Source organism: Condylostylus longicornis, unplaced genomic scaffold (genome assembly GCF_029603195.1).
Source record: "Condylostylus longicornis isolate FDR11 unplaced genomic scaffold, ASM2960319v2 ptg000026l, whole genome shotgun sequence".
In the NCBI taxonomy this organism is placed as follows: domain Eukaryota; kingdom Metazoa; phylum Arthropoda; class Insecta; order Diptera; family Dolichopodidae; genus Condylostylus; species Condylostylus longicornis.
Window position 1 is genome coordinate 2,072,606 of NW_026577995.1, and position 19,652 is coordinate 2,092,257.

The window sequence follows — 19,652 nt, forward strand, 5'->3', positions numbered from 1 at the left end:
AAAAATTTACTTTTAAATTTTACTAAATTAAAAAGTAAATTTCGAAATTCACTATCGCACTTATTCACAAAATACAAATATAATGTTCGAAATAGTTGAAGAAAATGAAAAAGCAAGTGAAAATTTTTAAAATATCAAACAAAAATAAATTTTAAAAATTATTGAAAACTAAAAAATAAAATAAAATAAAAATGAGTTGAAAAATTACTTGAAATTACAAAGGAGCAAGCAATACATTAAAAATTTAAATTTACAAATTTTACAAAATTTCACAAAATTTAAAAATAAAAAAAAATTACTAAAATTACATAAAATATTGAAAATTATTTAAAAATTTGAAGTGCCTTTAAAAATCAATAAAAAAAAATTTAATTTAATAATGATGAAAACAAGTGCTGGATAAACGCATACTTAAATTGTGATAATTTGAAAGAGCAATAAAATTTTAATATTTTGCACAAGTATTTTTTTATATAATAGAAAATTTGACACAAAAAAAAAGAGTTTACACTTAACATTATAAAAAAACAAATTTTCCAAATTATTCAAAAAAAAAAAAATAATAATTTTTTTTTTCCACAACTCCCTACATAAACATAAAATGAAACAAATCGATATGACTTTAAATAATCATAATTCACATACAAATCATACAACATCATCTGGTGATGATCTTGGTAGTACAGATGAAGTTAAAGTTTTTAAAGATGAAGGTGATCGTGAAGATGAAAAAATTTCATCAGAAAATCTATTAGAAGAAAAATCCAGTTTAATTGATTTAACTGAAAGTGAATTTGTATCGTATCAAGAGAAAAATGGTAAAATAAATCGTTCTGATCATAGTTCATTAGTATTTGGTAAAGTTGATTCAACACCAAATTTTCCTGGTATGGGTTATTTTGTATCACCGTATGCACCATATGCAGCTGCTGCTGCAGCAGCTAATAGTGGTACAAAAATTGGTTTACCACCATTTTTTCATAATAGTGATGCAATAACATCACCACCGCCAGCACATTGCGGTATACCACCATATCAATTTGATCCAACAAAAACAATTGGTTTACCTCGCCCACCACTCTATCCATTTACAGCTAGTCAATATCCATATTTAATGTTAAGTCCTGAAATGTCACAAGTAGCAGCAGCATCAGCATGGCATCATGCAACAGCTGGACCAACTATGTATCCGACACCAACAACAACATTTCGAACACCGGCTGGTTACCCATCAACATTACCAATATCAACAAATGATTTTTCATTACGTTTTTCACCAAATCTATTATCACATACACCACCACATCATGTAATGAATACTGCGGCGGCAGCGGCTGTAGCTGCTGCAGCAGCTGCTTCACAACAGCATTCTACAATTTCAACATCATCATCTAAACAGGATATTAAAAGCCATCATCAGGATATTGCAAGTCATCATCAATTTAATAAATTTAATAATAATAATAATAATAATAATGGTACTGGAAAAATATCAATAAATAATCATCAACTACACAATCTGCAACATCATCATCAAAATTCATTACTTTTACAACAGCAACAACATCAGCAACAACAACAACATCAACAAAATCATCAACAACAAAATCAAAAAAATAATTCCCAAAGTGGTGGTCATCATCATAATCATCATCAGACATCATCGAATGATTCACAAGATAATAATAGTGAAAAAGGCAAACCTCATATTAAAAAACCATTAAATGCTTTTATGCTTTATATGAAAGAGATGAGATCAAAAGTTGTTGCTGAATGTACTTTAAAAGAATCTGCAGCCATCAATCAAATATTGGGACAACGATGGCATGCATTAGGACGAGAAGAACAAGCCAAATATTATGAATTAGCTAGACGGGAACGTCAATTACATATGCAAATGTATCCCGATTGGAGTTCGCGAACAAATATAACAAGAGGCAAAAAGCGTAAACGTAAACAAGATATAACAAATGGAAATAATAGTATGAAGAAATGTCGCGCCAGATTTGGTTTAGATCAACAAAATCAATGGTGTAAACCATGTAGACGTAAGAAAAAATGTATACGATATATGGAAGCAGAAAATGAAAATAATAATAATAACAATAGCAATAACAACAACAATAACAATAAAAATGATGATAATCATAGTTTAAATTTGAATCATCATCAAGATGATGATAATTTAGGTAGTTGTGGTAGTACAGACGAAGCAAAAACACCTGAAGATGATACAGAATCATTTAATCAATCTGTATCAAGTCCCGGTGGCTTCAGTGGGCTTTCATCATTACAATCACCATCAATGTCTGTATCATCTCCATTAAATTTTTTAGCTAGTCCAGCAACACCAAGCAATTTATTACATGGGAGCAATAGCTTGCTATTAGATCAACAATCAATTAAATCACAGCTTAATTTACCGTCTTCCTTAGTAAACAATAACAATATTAATGAAGAAAAATCGTCTTTACTAAATGTCAATAGCCCTGTATTAGGATCAGCTTCTGCTGTAACAGCGGCTACTAAAACTTCTCTATCATCAATAACATCACATTTATCTTCAATAAATGTTCAATCACCTAGACCAAGCTCTAATGAAAATGCAATATCAAATAGTAATAATAGCCAACTTCAGCATGCTCAACCATCTTTAAGTTCGTCTTCATCTACATCATCATCAAAATCTATATCGTCAACATCATTTACTGATTTATATTTTGACAAAATAATGCCAAATGCAACACGTAGTCCAGTAGGTGCAAATCCAAGAGATATAAATAATCCACTTAGTATTAATCAATTAACGAAAAGAGATTATACGAATGGCAACAGCAGCAATAACCATAGCAATATTTCAAATACTAATGTAAATAGTAATAATGGAAGTAACAACAGTAATAGCAATAATACATCTCCATCCTTATATACACCATCAACGTCATTAGCAGGTTCTGTGGCGGTAACAACACCAACAACCATCAATGGCAGCAATAATAACAATAATAGCAATTCTCTACGATCTCAAACGAATTCCTCATTTACTTCAACAACAGTAACAAACACATTAGCGAATGCATTAGATTTATTAAAGGAATCTCAACAAAGTCCGTCAACATCATCGCCATTATCATCATCGTCACCAACAACAGCATCATCTTCTTCATCATTATTACAATTACCTCATCATCAATCTAGTCTATTAAATTCAATAAATTCAATAAAACAACCTTTACCACCACCACCTTCTGTCAGTATATCAAATTTTTTGGCTGATATTAATCAACATAATCTTCATAATATCCATCATCATCATCAACAACAACAGCAGCAACAGCAACAACAACAACAACAGCAGCAACAATTACAATTGCATTTACAACAGCAACAACAACAACATGCAACTAATACTTTTATACAGCAATTACAGCAGCAGCAACAATTGCAATTGCATTTACAACAACAACACCAACAACAAACCTCATTATTACTAAATCAAGAACAGCAGAGACTACAATCAAAATAGAAAAAAATAGAAATCAATAAATTAAAATATAAAAATTTTTTTTTAGAAAAAAATTAAAAGCAACAGCAAACAAAACCAAAACAAGAAACGTCATAAATAAATAATAGGAAAAAAATATTAATTAGGAAATAATTGATGAGATGATAATTCTCAACTTGAGGCAGCAAGAAGCAATAGCAACAGCACCTAAACAAGCAACACAACAGTAACGAAATGTAAATATCGCACAAACACACACATATGCTTACTAAAATTTGTAATTCAAGCAGAGAAAAGTGTTTTTTTTTTTTCATTTCTTTAAATTCCTAAGAGGAAGAAAAAAGAAGCAAAAATATAAAGAGAAAACAATAAGTTTTGCCCCAAAACTAATATGGCGGCAGCAGTATCATCGCGTATTCGAATATTGTGTTGTGGGATTTGTCATATTTTCTTCTATTGTTGTTATTATCATTATTATATTCGGTTGTTATTTTTACATAACAATGTATGAGAAGCTGTTTGCTATGAAAATGTTGTATGTGCAAGTTTGCTGATATTTCAGAATTATAACAGATTGTTTCAATTTTTTATTGAATTCGATTATGGTTGTTTTAAATTTGGAATTTGGTGTTGTAACAAGAGTGACTACATACTATGTAAATTTGGAATAACACGTATAATTGCAACAAGAAGGAAATAAAAGAAAACGTTTAAGACATTTTCAATTAGAACTTCGAATTACTATAAGGTAAAAAATTTAAATTTTCATTTTATTTAATATTTTTTTTTAAATCTTTTTTATTATGTATGTAGACAATAAAGTTATACTTTTGTATACAATGCGAATACGTATACAAATACATAAAATTATTACATATGTACATATAGAATATAAATGCTTAATAGAACCTTGTATCGATATTGCGTATATGAACAATGATTTATGCACATATGCACTTATCATGTAGGTGCACGTATTTTTTTTTTGTTACATAAAATGTAAATATATTGAACATATACAAACAAACAAAACTGCAACTATGTACATATACAGTTGCTGTGCTGTAGAATGTAGTATTTATTAATTTTTTCAATAATGAAGAATTTTTAAGAGATTTTTACACTACTTATGTCAGAAATCTCACTTGCTCGAAAAATTAAAAATATTTTGTACAAATGTTCTTGATCTATTCATTTGATATTTCATAAAATATTTTCCTTAACTTTATATATACTTTTTTCAAATAAAATTATTGTTGAATAACGAAATTCCACAAAACTTTCGCGAAATTCTACCTTATTTCATAAAAATGTTCTTCCAAATTCAAAAACTATTCTTAAAAGCACAAGTTTAGGTTGCTGTTATTGTTTAAATTGAAATACTTTCAAAAAACCAAATGCTATTTTTTTTTGTGGGAGCAATTATGTTTAGTAGTCAAATATATCTGATAATATTTGATTTTCTGTCAACATTAATTATCTGTCAATTTGTCAATGAAATTTCATAATTTCATTTTCGTTTTGTTTTCATTTCTAATTTAATTTTTATTAACAAGAAAACAGAAGTTGAAGCATTTAAGCATCCATGATTCTTTGCCTCTTTCAACATTTTTGTAAACTTTTAATATTTTTCTTTTAATTTGTATATGGGTCTTTGCGCTTTCGTATTCTTAAGACCTCTTTATTCTTTGGCGGTTTATTCTTCTTCCTTCGTATACTCTGTCATCTACAAATTAGAAACTTTTTTGACGTAAAAGCTTTACGTTACATTGATGTTAAACGATGAATCACAAAATTTTCAGTATTCTCTGTTATAAATTCACTAATACATACAAACCACTAGAATATTTTCTGTCAAAATTTAAACAATTTAAAATATTTTGGTTTAGGTAATTGACAATTTCAAATTAAAATTTTTACTCGTACACTCAATGTGACAACTGATGCAAAATACTAATGTACATTTGTGTTATTGTCTATAAAGGTTTGGTAGCGTTCTTATGAATTCCAATTTATAAAGTTGAACCTTAGCAACAAAATTAAACTTTAATCTTTTTCAATGCATTAATTATAAATAGAAAAAAATGGAACTGAAACAAATTGGAATGAGATAGAGATAGCAAGCTGTCATTGACAAAATTTTGAAGCAAAAATAAAGTTTAGGAGTTCGAACATGATTTTTAAAAAAAATTTTTTTTTTAAATCCTACGAAAGATTTCTTGCAATTCAAAACTTCTTACCTTTTAGAAAGTTAGGTGAGCCATGTTCTCCTTTCTTTTTAGAAAAGTTTAGATGAGCCATGTTCTCAAGTATGTCACTGTATATCTTTTAGGAGCATAGCCATACGTTAATAACTTTTCATATATGTATGCACATAAGTTTATTCATGTGCATTGTATATATACTTATAAAAATAAATTATGCATAATCATGTTTTATACAGTCAGATCCTTTTAGGTTTTTAATACACAATTTTATTGTGAGAAGTGTTCTGAGAATGCAAAGAAGTTATAAAACAAAAAAAAATACGAAAAAGAGAAAAATTTGTTTTCTTTTCTTTTGTTTTGTTTTAGAGAGGCACAAAAGATATTCTTGTTAAGAAAACTAAAGTTGGGTTCATCTTATCATCTTGCTCGTTATTATTTTAGGTTCTTCTTGTATAATTTTTTTTTTTTGTGATTTTTATGGTTTTGTTTTATGTGTTTTTTAAATTGTTTTTACATTTTTTCCTTTTATTTTATTTAAAAAAAAAAAAAATTTTTTTTCCTGTCTGTTATTTACTAAATGATTTTTCATATTTTTTTGTTTTTGCTTTTTTATAACTTGTGTAAAGGCTTAGGTTATTTGATAAATTTATATTCAATAATTAACGTTTTGATAGGTGGTGGTTGAATGTTAGTAAGGTGTTTAAAGAAATTTCAATTTTATTTTTACTTTTTTTTTTTGGAATTCAGTTGAAATTCTGATCAGTTTTTATTCGTTTTTTTTTTTTTGTATTCTTAAAATCAAAAAACAAATGAAAATTGATTATTTTTAAAGTTTAATTTATTGATGTTAATCGTTAATACATGCGTGTATGTTTGTGTATGTATGATAAAAAAATGTTAATTTTAATTTTGATTGTTCATTTTTAAGAAATTACAGAAGTCGATATGATATGCGACTTGTAAACTTAATTTTGTGCATTTGTTATGTGGGCTGTGGTCACATTATTTTTTAAAATTAATTGCTTTTTTTTTATGTTAATACAATTTTAATATATTTTGAATTACATATAACAGTTTTTATTGTTCATAAAATATTTAAGATTCTAATAAATAAAACATATATTCATATTAAGTACATTTTGATTATATGTATGCATACAACATATAAATTTATATAAAGCCTTGACTTGAACTGGGCAGATATACCACAATACCATAAAGTCCAGAGCCCAAAATTTCGTATTTTTTAAAAATGCAAAACTCAATATTTTTACATAGTTTGTTATACGCATATAAAATGTGTAGATAATGAATATTTCCAGTATACAGTATATGCATGCTTATGTTTTACATTGTCATACCCAGCTGATAATCATATCCAGACAGTAATTTAAATAAATAAAAATAACAAATCAGTTCAGAATTGGCAGTAATGTCAATATTTTATTATGTTATTGTGTTCGTACTTAACAATTTCAATAAATCTAATCCATATGTCAGTGTTATATTTATATTATAGCCAAACGTAGTAATTTTAAACATATGCCTGTAGAATTGAAGATATCAGTGTACAGATTTAAATTTTCATATTTTTATAATTAAAACGTTTTTCCATTATCTCCCATCTCCACTCTGGTAACACCCATCTCAAATATTTTATTTCCAATTAATTATTAAGGTACTTATTTAAAATTAATAGTTTAATAGAGTTTCTAATAAAATAAGAAGAAAACTATCGGGAAATCTCAATTCTTATTGAAAATTAAAATAATTTCTAAAAAAACTTAAATTTGTTTTTATATTGCCCCTAATTGTATGCAACACGATTCTGTTTTATAAATTGCAAAGTCAATAATTTCAAGGCAACTGGTTCTGATTATAAAAAGTAAATAAATCTAATAAGGCTTTTCCTTTGTAAATTTTGTACCATTAAAACCATAGAAACATGGTTTTTTGACACAAATTATAGAATTACAATTTACTATATTACAACACACAGTATTATTCTTCAATAATATTTTATATTGTTTAACATTTTATAAGTTCTTACTTAAACTGTGGCTATGCTACAAAACTAGAGTACGATAAAACTTGAGTAGAAAATTTCAATATAAAAGAATTTTTCAAATTTAAATCCTTTGACAAAAAATTTTTTCCCAAAAATAAATTATAAATCTCGATCTCTATATTAACCTCAAATCCCTATTCTCTATAAACTTATCCAAAAATCCACAAACTACATAATTTCTTAAGATTTTTATAATGAGCATTGGAATTAATTGTTATATTTATATAGAAGGAATGAAAAAAAAATCTTAATTTTTCATTTCTATACTTTTCTTTTCATTTCCTTAATTACCATCATAATAATTTTCGTATACACTTACATATACAAGTATGTTAGTAACCAATCCTCTAATTTAACTGTCATAATATAATAGAAGGGTTTCTTCTGTTTGAATTTTTTATTTTATTTTTATTTTATTGTTGGTTTTTTTATTTCTTCTCTTTATTATTTATTTTTATATTTTTTTATTGTACATTCAACAACCTTTTTGGTTAGCTTTTCTCATTCTTTTAAAAAGTATCATAAATTTTAATTCTTTTAATATTTTCATTTTTTTAATTTACTATAATTTTATATATGTATATATATATATTTTTATAGCTCCTACTTTAAACTATAAAAAAAAGGTATTTGATATTTTATATATGCAGTATACTTGTTTTTTTTATTCATATGATTTTTATTACACTTAAATTTGAGGCCTTTCTTATTTTATATTATGTTTCATCAGTTTTTTTTATACATATTAAATTTTATATTTTATTTATGTACGAATTATATTATTTTTACCACTTTTCCAAAATTTTGAAAAAAAGTGTTTATTAATTTCACCTCCGTACGTCCGTTCGTCCGTCCGTCCGTGGAGCAGTTTACAAAATTTCTACACCATTTAGATAGACAGCTTTTAAAAAATTTTTACTTACCTCCCCCCACCTAAAAGTTATAACCCCTCAAAGACCTAAAAATTCGTTTTTCGCCTATTTACTTAAAAAACAACTACAACATTTTTCAAATTTTGTCAGAAAAATAGTGGTTGGTTTGTTCTACCGCTTTATATACAGCATAATTGAATATTGAAAAGACAAAATGGCTGCTTAATTTAACTGTTATTTAAAATCCGTTTTTTTTTTTTAATTTTTGATATCGTTTTTTTTCTAGACCGTAAGTTGTTAGGAGTCCGAAATTTTAAATAGTTTATTTCGTCAAAAGAAAATTTTTTTCCACCTTGAATTTTCGGTACTTTAAGATTTCCAGAGTTGTAAATACAGAATTTAATTTTATGTTAATCCAGAAAGCTGACAGCAATAATGTCATACCATCAAAAAATATAATTATTTATCTTAACTTACGCAATATACCCTTGAAAATATGCAATATTATTTTTATATATGAAACAAAGTAATTTAAAATGTAGTAGATTATTTTTGAAAGCATTATTTTCACTTGTTCATGGGAAAAGTGCTACTTGACAAATCATTGGTTTGATTCAATTTTATTTATTTAGAAGACCATGTGAATTAGTTTTTATAAAAATTTTTTTTTCAACTTAAAAATTCTAAATTTTATTAAATGAAATAAAGTTTAATAATGCAATAATATTTTATAATTTACAATTTATTTTTTAATTACAAATAAGAGAATAGAATAATTTCTTATAATAAAATTTTATTTAAGTATTAATAATAGTAGAAAATATAAGACTTGTTAGTATTTAAATTAAAAAATAATTATTTATACTCTTACTATTTGTTCCACATTATATACTTAATATGCATTATTCAATTTTATAATTTATTTAATAACCTTAATTTGAATTATATTCCAAAAAAAAAATAATTATATTAATTAATTAATTAAAAAAAATTGAATTATCTACATAAATACAACGTTGTCTTAATTAATGAAGGTATAATTAAAAATTTTCTAATTAGCAAATTTTAAACACTGTTCTAAACAATTTTGGAATTTTTTAATAATTTCGAATAAATATAAAATTAATCTTCTAGTAAAAGAAGCAAAAATTGAAATTTAAACATGACTATAAATGAAAATCAATTGTCATTTTGACTTATTAAAGAATATTGCAATTGTAATGTTAAATAAACCAATTTGACGCCATTTAGGATTTTATTTTTTCTTTTTTCATAAATTCCAATTTCTTGAATTTCGTTACTTTAATAGAATATTGTTCAGACTTAGCCATTTACTACATGAATTTTATGTAGATTTAGATATACGAAGAACTCAAATATTTTAACTAATTTTTTTTTTAGTAAAAGCAAATTTACAAGGTTTTGGCTTATTTCCATGGAACTAAAATTTCTAGATTTCATTGCAATTTTTTTCATTCGTGTTAATATTAGGATTTTATTCATGGAATGTAGATCGCCCATATTTTGCTATACATTCATAAATAGTCGATTATAAGTTAACATTATTATAGTTAAAACTCCTTAACACTAAAATATTCGTAAATTCTTTTCTATAAAACTAAAAATTTATTTATGGTAAATTTTTTAAATAAAATTTTTCATATATAATTAAAATTCTATAAAATTTTTGAAAAAGCGTGGGGGATTTGTGTACATTTCGTAACCATAAAAGTGATTTATTAAAAATAGTCAAGTTTATTATGATTCGTCAGTTTCTGTTTTTTTATTTTAAATCAAAAATTTGCGTAGATTAAAAACGATTAGAAAAGAAAAAAAACCAAAGTATTTAGAAATAATGTGTTATATATATATATATATATATATATATATATATATGTATATATCTCAAGTATTTGTATATCGTAACAGATATTTATTGTAATTTTAAGAGAGAAAAAACTTATTTGCCTTACAATATCTTTAATTCCAAGCATACATAGCAAAGCACAATATTATTTGAAACGCGTTTAAATTGTCAAATGAACTTGAGTCATAATTTCAGTTTCTTATTAAGTTTGATTTTTTATTTTTTTATTTTGTTGTTTTTTTAAAACTCCTACTTTATTAAGCGCAATCATTTAAATCATGAAAAAATAAAAAAAAAAGCTAATTTAAAATGAAAAAAAAAAGCAAATATACATTTTACGATATTTATCTAAGCCGAGTTGAATTGAATAACAGTGTGTGTATATACGAGTAGTAAATTTATATTACTGTTAATTACCCTCATTTATTTACGAACATTAAGTATGTATTATGTTTGAAAGAAAAAAAATGATTAATTAGTAATTTTCATCATCTCTTAATTCACAATTTTCGTCTTTTTTTTTGTTTTGTTTTTCTTATGTGTTAAAGCAATACTATTATTTACCTGTACTTAACAGTGATCGTGTTATAAATAATAACAACTTTAATAAATAGGAACATTTACAATATGTTTTTTCTTCTTCTTGTTTTTTTTTTCTGTTAAATAATAGGGTTATTAAGAAAAAAAAATAAGTTTTTGTGGTTTTCCCTTAAAATGCGTTGTAATTTTCATTTTGATTTACAATATTTTTACAGGTTTCAATTCAAATTCTATAGGTACTAAAAATAAATTCTAATAGGTACTACATACAGTACAGTAGAACCCACTTACAAGCGCATAACAAAATTCCACGATTTTTTTTTTTGTTTTTCAAGAGAAATTTATCAATTTCAGATAATTTTTTACAAAATATAAATTTAGTAAATATAACAAAACAATATTTTAATTAAAAAGTAAAACTAGTACTAATATTTCCTTAGTACTAATTTTAAAAAGTACTTTTAATGTTCTATTTATTATTGTACCGTTCTGTTTTACATGAAATTTAGGGCACTGATTCCACACCGTGTGTTATAGTTGATTTTTAACATATAATGTATCAGTTGTAAACAAATTTAGTTGAGTGTTTCGATATCTCGCTATATCTTTTTATGGCCGTGCTTATAGGGATAATTGTTTTCTTTAATTAATATGTTTGCTTGTCCTATCTCAAATTTTCATCAATTATCATTCCTTAATACTTAACATTATCTACATTTTCAATTTAAACCTTTTACCTTATTCGTAATATCAACAAACCTTCTTCTATAGATATTTTGAATATTATGTAAAACACACAATTCGTTGTAATGTAACCAACAGCATAAGGTTTTTAAATCAGAGTTTAGTATTTCTTCAAATTCTTCTTATGAGTTGACATTCGAAATTATATTAGTGTCATTCGCGTATATGTTATAGTTTGATATAAACTTGCTTTTTTGGTATGATCATAATAAATATCAAGTACAGCAATTGAAGTAAGATAGATCTTTGTGGTACGCCTATTCTTTAAGTTACTTTATTACCTAAATTTGTTTGTGTTTATTAAAGACTTTTGCTCATATAACAAATGTTTTTATCTGAGTTTCTTATAAACAGGTCCGCCTGTATACATTTGTTTGTCTTCAAAGAAAAATTTTGTAAGTAACATAATTAGATTTTTATGGAAAACGAAAAACAAAATGATTTAATTGGCAGGTTTACCTTCTTCACATTAGTAATTGTTTCAATTTTAAATGAGATATTTTAAAATTTTTAACCTAACAATAATTAATTATTATATACTCTACTTAATTATATGTAGCTATCAAATTTCATATTAGAACTTTATTCAAGTTTCAGTATCAAATTATCAGGTGTCTCTGGTTATACTGAATTTGAATCAATTTTTAAATTAACTGCATAAAAATTTGACATTTAATATTTGAGATAATGGAATTAAAAAAGTTTTTGAAACTTATTTGATAAAATAAAATACTATTGCCTAAAAGTACGTCAATTTTCAATTTATAAATTATTTCATGTAGAATTACTTAAAAATTTGAGAAACAATGCAGTTGTAGAGGTAAGAGAAAATAGTGCGTTTAAGAAGCGAAATATTAAATATTTTTTAGTATACTGAGTATTAATGGGTCAAAGTTGCAAAAACTGGAATGTCAATTTAATTTTTAATATGTATTTCATTTTTCTTTTTTTTTCAAACATATCGTATTATTTGACATTTTGAGATGTTTTAGTATTGTCAACGTCGCATTTTCAATAGATGATACAATGTGTCTGATGCGTTGTTTATGCAATTTTTATAATACGTATAATAGTGTTTACTAATAATTTGAAGACTTATATGAACTAATTTTTGATTTTATGCTCCGTCCATTTGTCTTTTAACTTTTTTTACAAATTGTATAAAATATTACACTTCGGAAACTATATTTTCTGCTATTGACATTTACTATTTAATTAAATAGTTTTAAATACATTTTAAAATTAAAGTGAAGTAGGATTAATAAAACTGCTTAATATGACACGATGATGTGCTAATAAATGACATATTATTTATTTTGAGCAAAACCATTCTCTTAGTCAATGACATTCACACAATATGTAAAATGAGTGGAATGTAAAAGTCATATCAAAAAAATTATTAAAATTATTATAAAATTGTACATGCTTGTATATATAACATATTGTACGCTAATTAATTAATAAAATGCAAAATTTGTAATACGAAAATTTTTGACTTACTTTAAAAATTTGACAATGACAATTTAATTGAGCAATGAATTTTCTGTTTGGTTTTTTTTTTTCAATTTCAATCAAAATAAAGTTGTCTCGGAATTAATTATTATTAGCACGCTAGAATTTATTTTTCTGATTTTTTATTTTTTTTTTATAAGTATTCTTTGTTTTTAGTAAATTGAAAAACTTTACTGATTTAGTTCTTGGAATTTATGCACAGTTATTAACAATTTCTTAGATTTTTAAAGCAAATTTTAATATTCTTAGATTCAGTTTATTTCTTAAGATACGAATAGCTATCTGTCAAGTTTCGAAACAAATTAAAATTAATATAAGTATGTAAAGTGTATGTATACATGTACAAATTGTATGGAAAATTAAACAAAAAGGGTTAATTATTTTCTTATTTTTCTGTTTCTTTTTTTTTTGTTTCATTTTAATGAGTCGAAAGGTCATTTGGAATATTAGAGCTCCAGATACTATGTTAATTAATATAATGTAAGTATACAATGGAGCTTAATTGATTCCAGAGTTCAATCAATTGCTTTATTTACTTCTTTTTTTTTTCTTCTTTTTTCTACTAAATAATTATTATACAAATTTAAAGACAATTACAAAATACTTTATAATATTTTTGTTATTCTGTGTATTATATGCATAATTTTTGAAAGATTTCAATTAATTTACAAGTTGAATTATTTGAAAGTTCATGGTATGGAAATTGTAATTATCACAATGTCATCAAATTTAAATTTGTTTAATTTATAAATGAAGTTCTTGGGAACATAAATGAATCATTACTAAGTGTAACATTCAATACAAAGATAGATTTCAAATTGATAGTAAAATTATTTTGTTATTAATTAATTTACATAATTGACATAGAATTAACTAATAACAAATAATAAACAGGATGTACATGATCGATTTTCACTTTTGTAGCATAGAGGTGATTTCAGATAATGAGCTTTATGGATTCATCGTCTATGAGACAAAAAACTTTTGATTTACAATTTTTAACTAAAATGTCTTTGAAGGACAATAAGGATCATCAAAGAAGTCTTTCCGCTTAGAATCCTCTTTATTTCCCGTACAACACATTCTTCCAGATACTAGAATTAATTATAATAGGACTTAATATTTTGATGTACATACACAAAATTCAAATGCATTTGATTACAATCATTAATTGAATATTATTATTTAGTTATTTTTGAGATAAAACAAGTGTTGCCGTCTTATTGCAATCTCATATAAAAATACTATAATGATAAGAAATATAACAATTTAATTTTAATGTAGAGTACTACATATTTTAAAATGATATTGTATAATATGAAAAAAAGTAACATACAATTCAAATAGAGCTCTAGTACAATTAACTCAAATCAATCAGAAGCTAATTTAATTCATAATTTTAATATTTTCTTTTCATCAAACTAATTAATTTTTTATAATAAAGAAACTACCATTTTTTTTAACTCTAAATTTTTTAAATTTAAGGCCCTAATAATAAATATAACCAAAAGTAAATGTAAATGTAAACACACTGTAAAAATCAATAATTTTACGATAAATATGAATACAAGCAAAAGATGTATTCAAACCCCTTAAAACTGACATAATTGTTTTTGCAATTGTTATATTCATTTTTAAATTTCCATTATTCGAAAACGATTTTTTAATAATTTGTGTGAAATTCAATACTTTAGAACAGATCGTACCATGTTAAAATAATATTTTTTTTACAAAGACTCTTTCCTACCAATTTGGAGTCAATTGAAATTTTTACCAATTCTGCAATATTTTAAACTGTTTCCACTTTCTAATATGTACATAACAAAATTTTATTCAAATAATGAGTATAATTTCAAATGTATGACATACAACAATCAATTGTACTCAATATTGAAGTAATTATTGTCAAAAAATTATTATTAAATGGCATGAAAGCAATTTTTCTTAACTTAGATTTTAATTTAATTTATTTACTCAGTTTTGATTTTACTGACCGAATTTTTACAATTTATTTATTGCAATGCTTAATTTAGAGGAAAAAACAGAAATTATTGGAAATAAAAGTGTTCGTATTTCACTTTTCTTCATGTATTACATATTATACATAATAAATATAACTGACAATTATGATTAAATATAGGTGGATGATGGTATTTTAAACAATACCTAATTTTTTGACAATTTCTTAGAAAATATCATTAAAAGCTTACCTATATGATAATTCGTATAGTAGACTTATTTATATATATAAAGAAAGATATATGCAAATCTTATTCCTTTTCGTTTGAAATTATCATCTTAATGGCTTTCTGTATACGCTTTAATGAAATAAGTATACCTACGCAAATATATCAAAATATAATTAGTATAATTGCTTTTTAAATTTGTTGTGATTTTGTACTTTCAATTATCACTTTATTGGTTAAAATATTATGTCTTTATTATTAAAATTTTGAAATATGCATACTTTGTATACATATATGTATATATTGACGTTTGCTTTCTATGTACACATATATATTGTTATATAATACTTAAATAACAAATTGTAAATTTAACAGTTTATTGTTTATTCCATTAATAGTCTCCTGAATTTCTATAAATTTCATATTTGTATATAATATTCCGTTTGTTCATAATATCAAATATTATTCAAATATACTTTGTAAATTAATTGACATTCAAAACTTAATCAAATATAATTATTGTTTATCTTTCTCTGACATTTTGGAAAATGACCCAAATGTCAACAATTATATTTCAACTTTGACATTACTAAAGCAAATTCAGTTTTTTTTTTCCAAAATAAAATTTGCCAGAAGATTCGTAATAATTAAATAATTTCAATAAAATTCCGAAATCATATGATAAGATCAAATAATTATGTGAGAAATATTCACCTAGAAAACAAAATTCATATAAAAAATGTCAAAATCAAATTTTAAGTAAATTTCAAAATAAACATATCTAGTCTCCAAAAAAAAAAAATTAATTTTTGAACCCAATGGTTAAAAAAATTGCGCACTGTTATATAGACTTTGAAAATCGATAGCAAATAAAAAAAAAATCGTTGATAATAAAAAATTATTTATTAGTTTTTTTTATTTATATAAAAATCAATCACAAAAAAAAACAAATCTTAAGAGGGCTCTTCAAGGCTCCTAAATTGGATTAAATGAAGTGCTTTGATAAATGATAAGAATAAATTTTCAAGATATTATATTAGAATTTAAAAATTTATTGAATTCGAGGGTATTCCTCTCTCTTGTTCATTGAAAATATTTTGTTAAATAAGTTTTGTTTTTATATCATTCCAAATATTAAGTTGTAAAATCAACTTGAAGCAATTATATTGTTCTGGTCACACAATTCATTACTCTAGTATTTGAATGGTTTTAATGGGGCGTCATCAACTATATAAAGAGAAATCGAAACATATAGGACGTTACATTCTTACATTCAAAACATTTATAAACTGTTCAACATTTTGACAATGTTAAACGTCATTTCGCGCCCTTTTACTTACTAGCTGAGAGATAGATAGAAAGCAAGAGTTTATATAGAAGAGAATGTGTGAATTGAAGTATAAACGTGTCAACACCTTAAAAGGTTGTATTATTTAAATTGACGATATTTCAACAACAAAGAACGACATTTAAGATTAAGTCAGTCAAAGAGATAGAGTATAAATCACATAGCTTAAAACTTACTACAATAATTGTAAAATAATTTTATTATTTAAAAATTCGGTATTTTTAAGTTATCGACATTATTTGAAAACGACATAAATTTTCTGGACAAAATCAAAAAATTGCTAAAATTCCATAGTACTAATTCAAGAAAATATTTTTGTTATAAAGGCAATATTTAATTTTTAACTATGTATATAAAATAAGCACTTCTTTTCAAAATTATTTTGGAAAAAAGTCAACTGTTATATATAAAAATGACAACTAAGAGCAAAATCAGGAATAAATATCAAACACACAAAATTCTCTTAAGTACATAATAGTGACTTTTAAGAGTTTTAATTAAATGACGTATTAGACTTGAAGAGTTTTAACTAAATGACGTAATAATTGTTGCACGTATGACGTATTAGACTTGAATGACGTATTAGACTTGAAGAGTTTTGACTAAATGACGTGATAATTGTTGCACGTTGGCAATACTTTTTTTTAGAATATACCTAAAATTCAAATTTATACATTTATTTAATTTATTCATTGCTTTCCCTAAAACAAATTTTAATTTAAGAAAATTTTAAAAATCTCTTGATTAGATTATAAATTTTTATAAATAAATTCCATAATACATGCACACACCTAAATACTATTTGTAGTACAATATTCTAACACATTTTCTATAAAAAAGCAAAAAATACACACCTACATACCTAATTATATTGTATACAAACTAAGATCACCATTCACTCATTCAAATAGAGTAGATTACAAAAAAAAATCTATGTAAGAATTTCGCGTGTCTGTTTATTTATAAATTTTAAATTAAGCACTTTCCAATATATACAAATATGTATATACATATAGTATACGCATATATGATATTATAAGGTTCAATCAATAAGCATTTATATTTTTATGTAAATAAAATGGCTACATACATACCATTTTTATATTTTAATTAATTGTTTATTTATTTAACCGTAATTATTTAATTTTAATTCTTAAACATAATTTTGTATAATTATATGAACAGGAAACAAACTGAATGTTTGATAAATCAGTACAAAGCAGAAAATAATGAAGGAAAATACAAAAAAAAATAAAATAAAAAGAAGAACAAGAAGAAAAAGGAGAATATAAAAATTTTCAAAAAAAAAAAAACAAAAGTCAGGTGGAAATACGCATACTTTACTTACTCTAGTATTTGAATGGTCTTAATGGGGCATCATACACTAGTATATACATATAGAGAAATTGAAACAGAACGGAAACACATAGGAGGTCGTTTTTGAAGAATTTATGAAGAAAATTTATAGAGGATTTTGTGGTGAAAATATTTTGTGTTTTTTTTTTAATACCTACATATTTACACAACATATTGCGTTAAATTTAAAAAAACAAAAGAAGGAAGGGGAATGAAACATAAATGTGGTTATGGACAATCTATAAGTATGATATACATACATATGTAAAATTTTGTAAAGAGGTTTTCAATTGTTAGCCAAGAACTAAACCATGTTATATATAGTATGTTATATTATTATGTATGTATATATTATTCAATCAATGCATATTAATAATAAATTATAGTTAGGTAGTAATTAATTTCATATAGGACAATAAAATGAGCTTTAATCAAATATAAAAATATATATAATTATATGTATATTAAAATAGAGAAAATTATAAAAAAAATTAAAAAAAAAAAGTTTAAATTTTGTAAACTACCTTATAAAATATTACAAATTAGTAAATATGTACATGTATATAGATAGAAATATGTATATTATATAAAAAAATTGAAAAATTAATAAAAAAAAAATATTTTTTAAAATTATTAAAATTTTTTATTATTTAATATTAAAAATTTATTTTTTGGAATAAAAATTACATACATATATGTATTATATATATATACATATACAATTAGAACACATACAATTAAATAAAAATGTAAATAAATGTATAATTTAAAGTTGAAATGAAATTTATAAAATAATTTGTTTTATTTCTTATTGAATTTTCTTTAATTTTAAAGCCTGATTGTATTTAAAGAATAATAAAATATAATTTCAATAAATCAATCCTTATTGTATAAGAAAAACAAGAAAAAATATAACACAACAAATAGATATGGGTAGAATGAATTAATTTCACAATTAAGTGACTAACCGAACAGTTACAAAAGTATTTCTGGAAATGCAGCAATGTTTTGATAGTATCCTTTTAAACTACAACTGCAACTGTAATTGATTTAAAACATGTGACAGTACTTTAAAAATTTTCGTTATTAGAAGTAGCAACATTGAAAAATACCAAAGGCTCACTGTAAATACTCACTGTCAGTGAGTGCGTTCAGCCAACCTATACGCTTAAAAATTATTAAAGCGCTTCAAGTAATTTTCGGCTGAACGCTTAAATTTTTAAAAATTTTGAAACCAATTATAGTTCATTATGAAGTGGTTAAACTTTGACATTTGGATGTCATGTATCACACTGTTTATATATAAGACACTAAAAATATATTTAACATTTTACAAATACAATTAATTTAAATTATAATTTATATTATTATAAAACATAAGTATTTTTTATTGCATACCATCATCATTCTTCATTCTGTTCAAAAAAATATGAAAATGACAGCCGTC

General features: G+C 23.9%; 1 protein-coding gene across 1 annotated transcript; it reads left to right on the forward strand.

Moving 5' to 3' along the window:
- The first annotated feature begins 234 nt into the window (after positions 1 to 234).
- LOC129607019 (protein pangolin, isoforms A/H/I/S-like) lies at positions 235 to 18,613 on the forward strand. The gene is made up of 2 exons (XM_055517708.1): positions 235 to 4,253; positions 18,035 to 18,613. Exon 1 carries the CDS (start codon positions 602 to 604, stop codon positions 3,524 to 3,526), a length of 2,925 nt encoding a protein of 974 aa, XP_055373683.1. The 5' UTR covers positions 235 to 601; the 3' UTR covers positions 3,527 to 4,253; positions 18,035 to 18,613.
- Positions 18,614 to 19,652: the final 1,039 nt, after the last annotated feature.

Bases quoted from the DNA above. Each gene is read 5' to 3' on its own strand.
- LOC129607019 (XM_055517708.1), top strand. From the start codon at position 602: ATGAAACAAATCGATATGACTTTAAATAATCATAATTCACATACAAAT.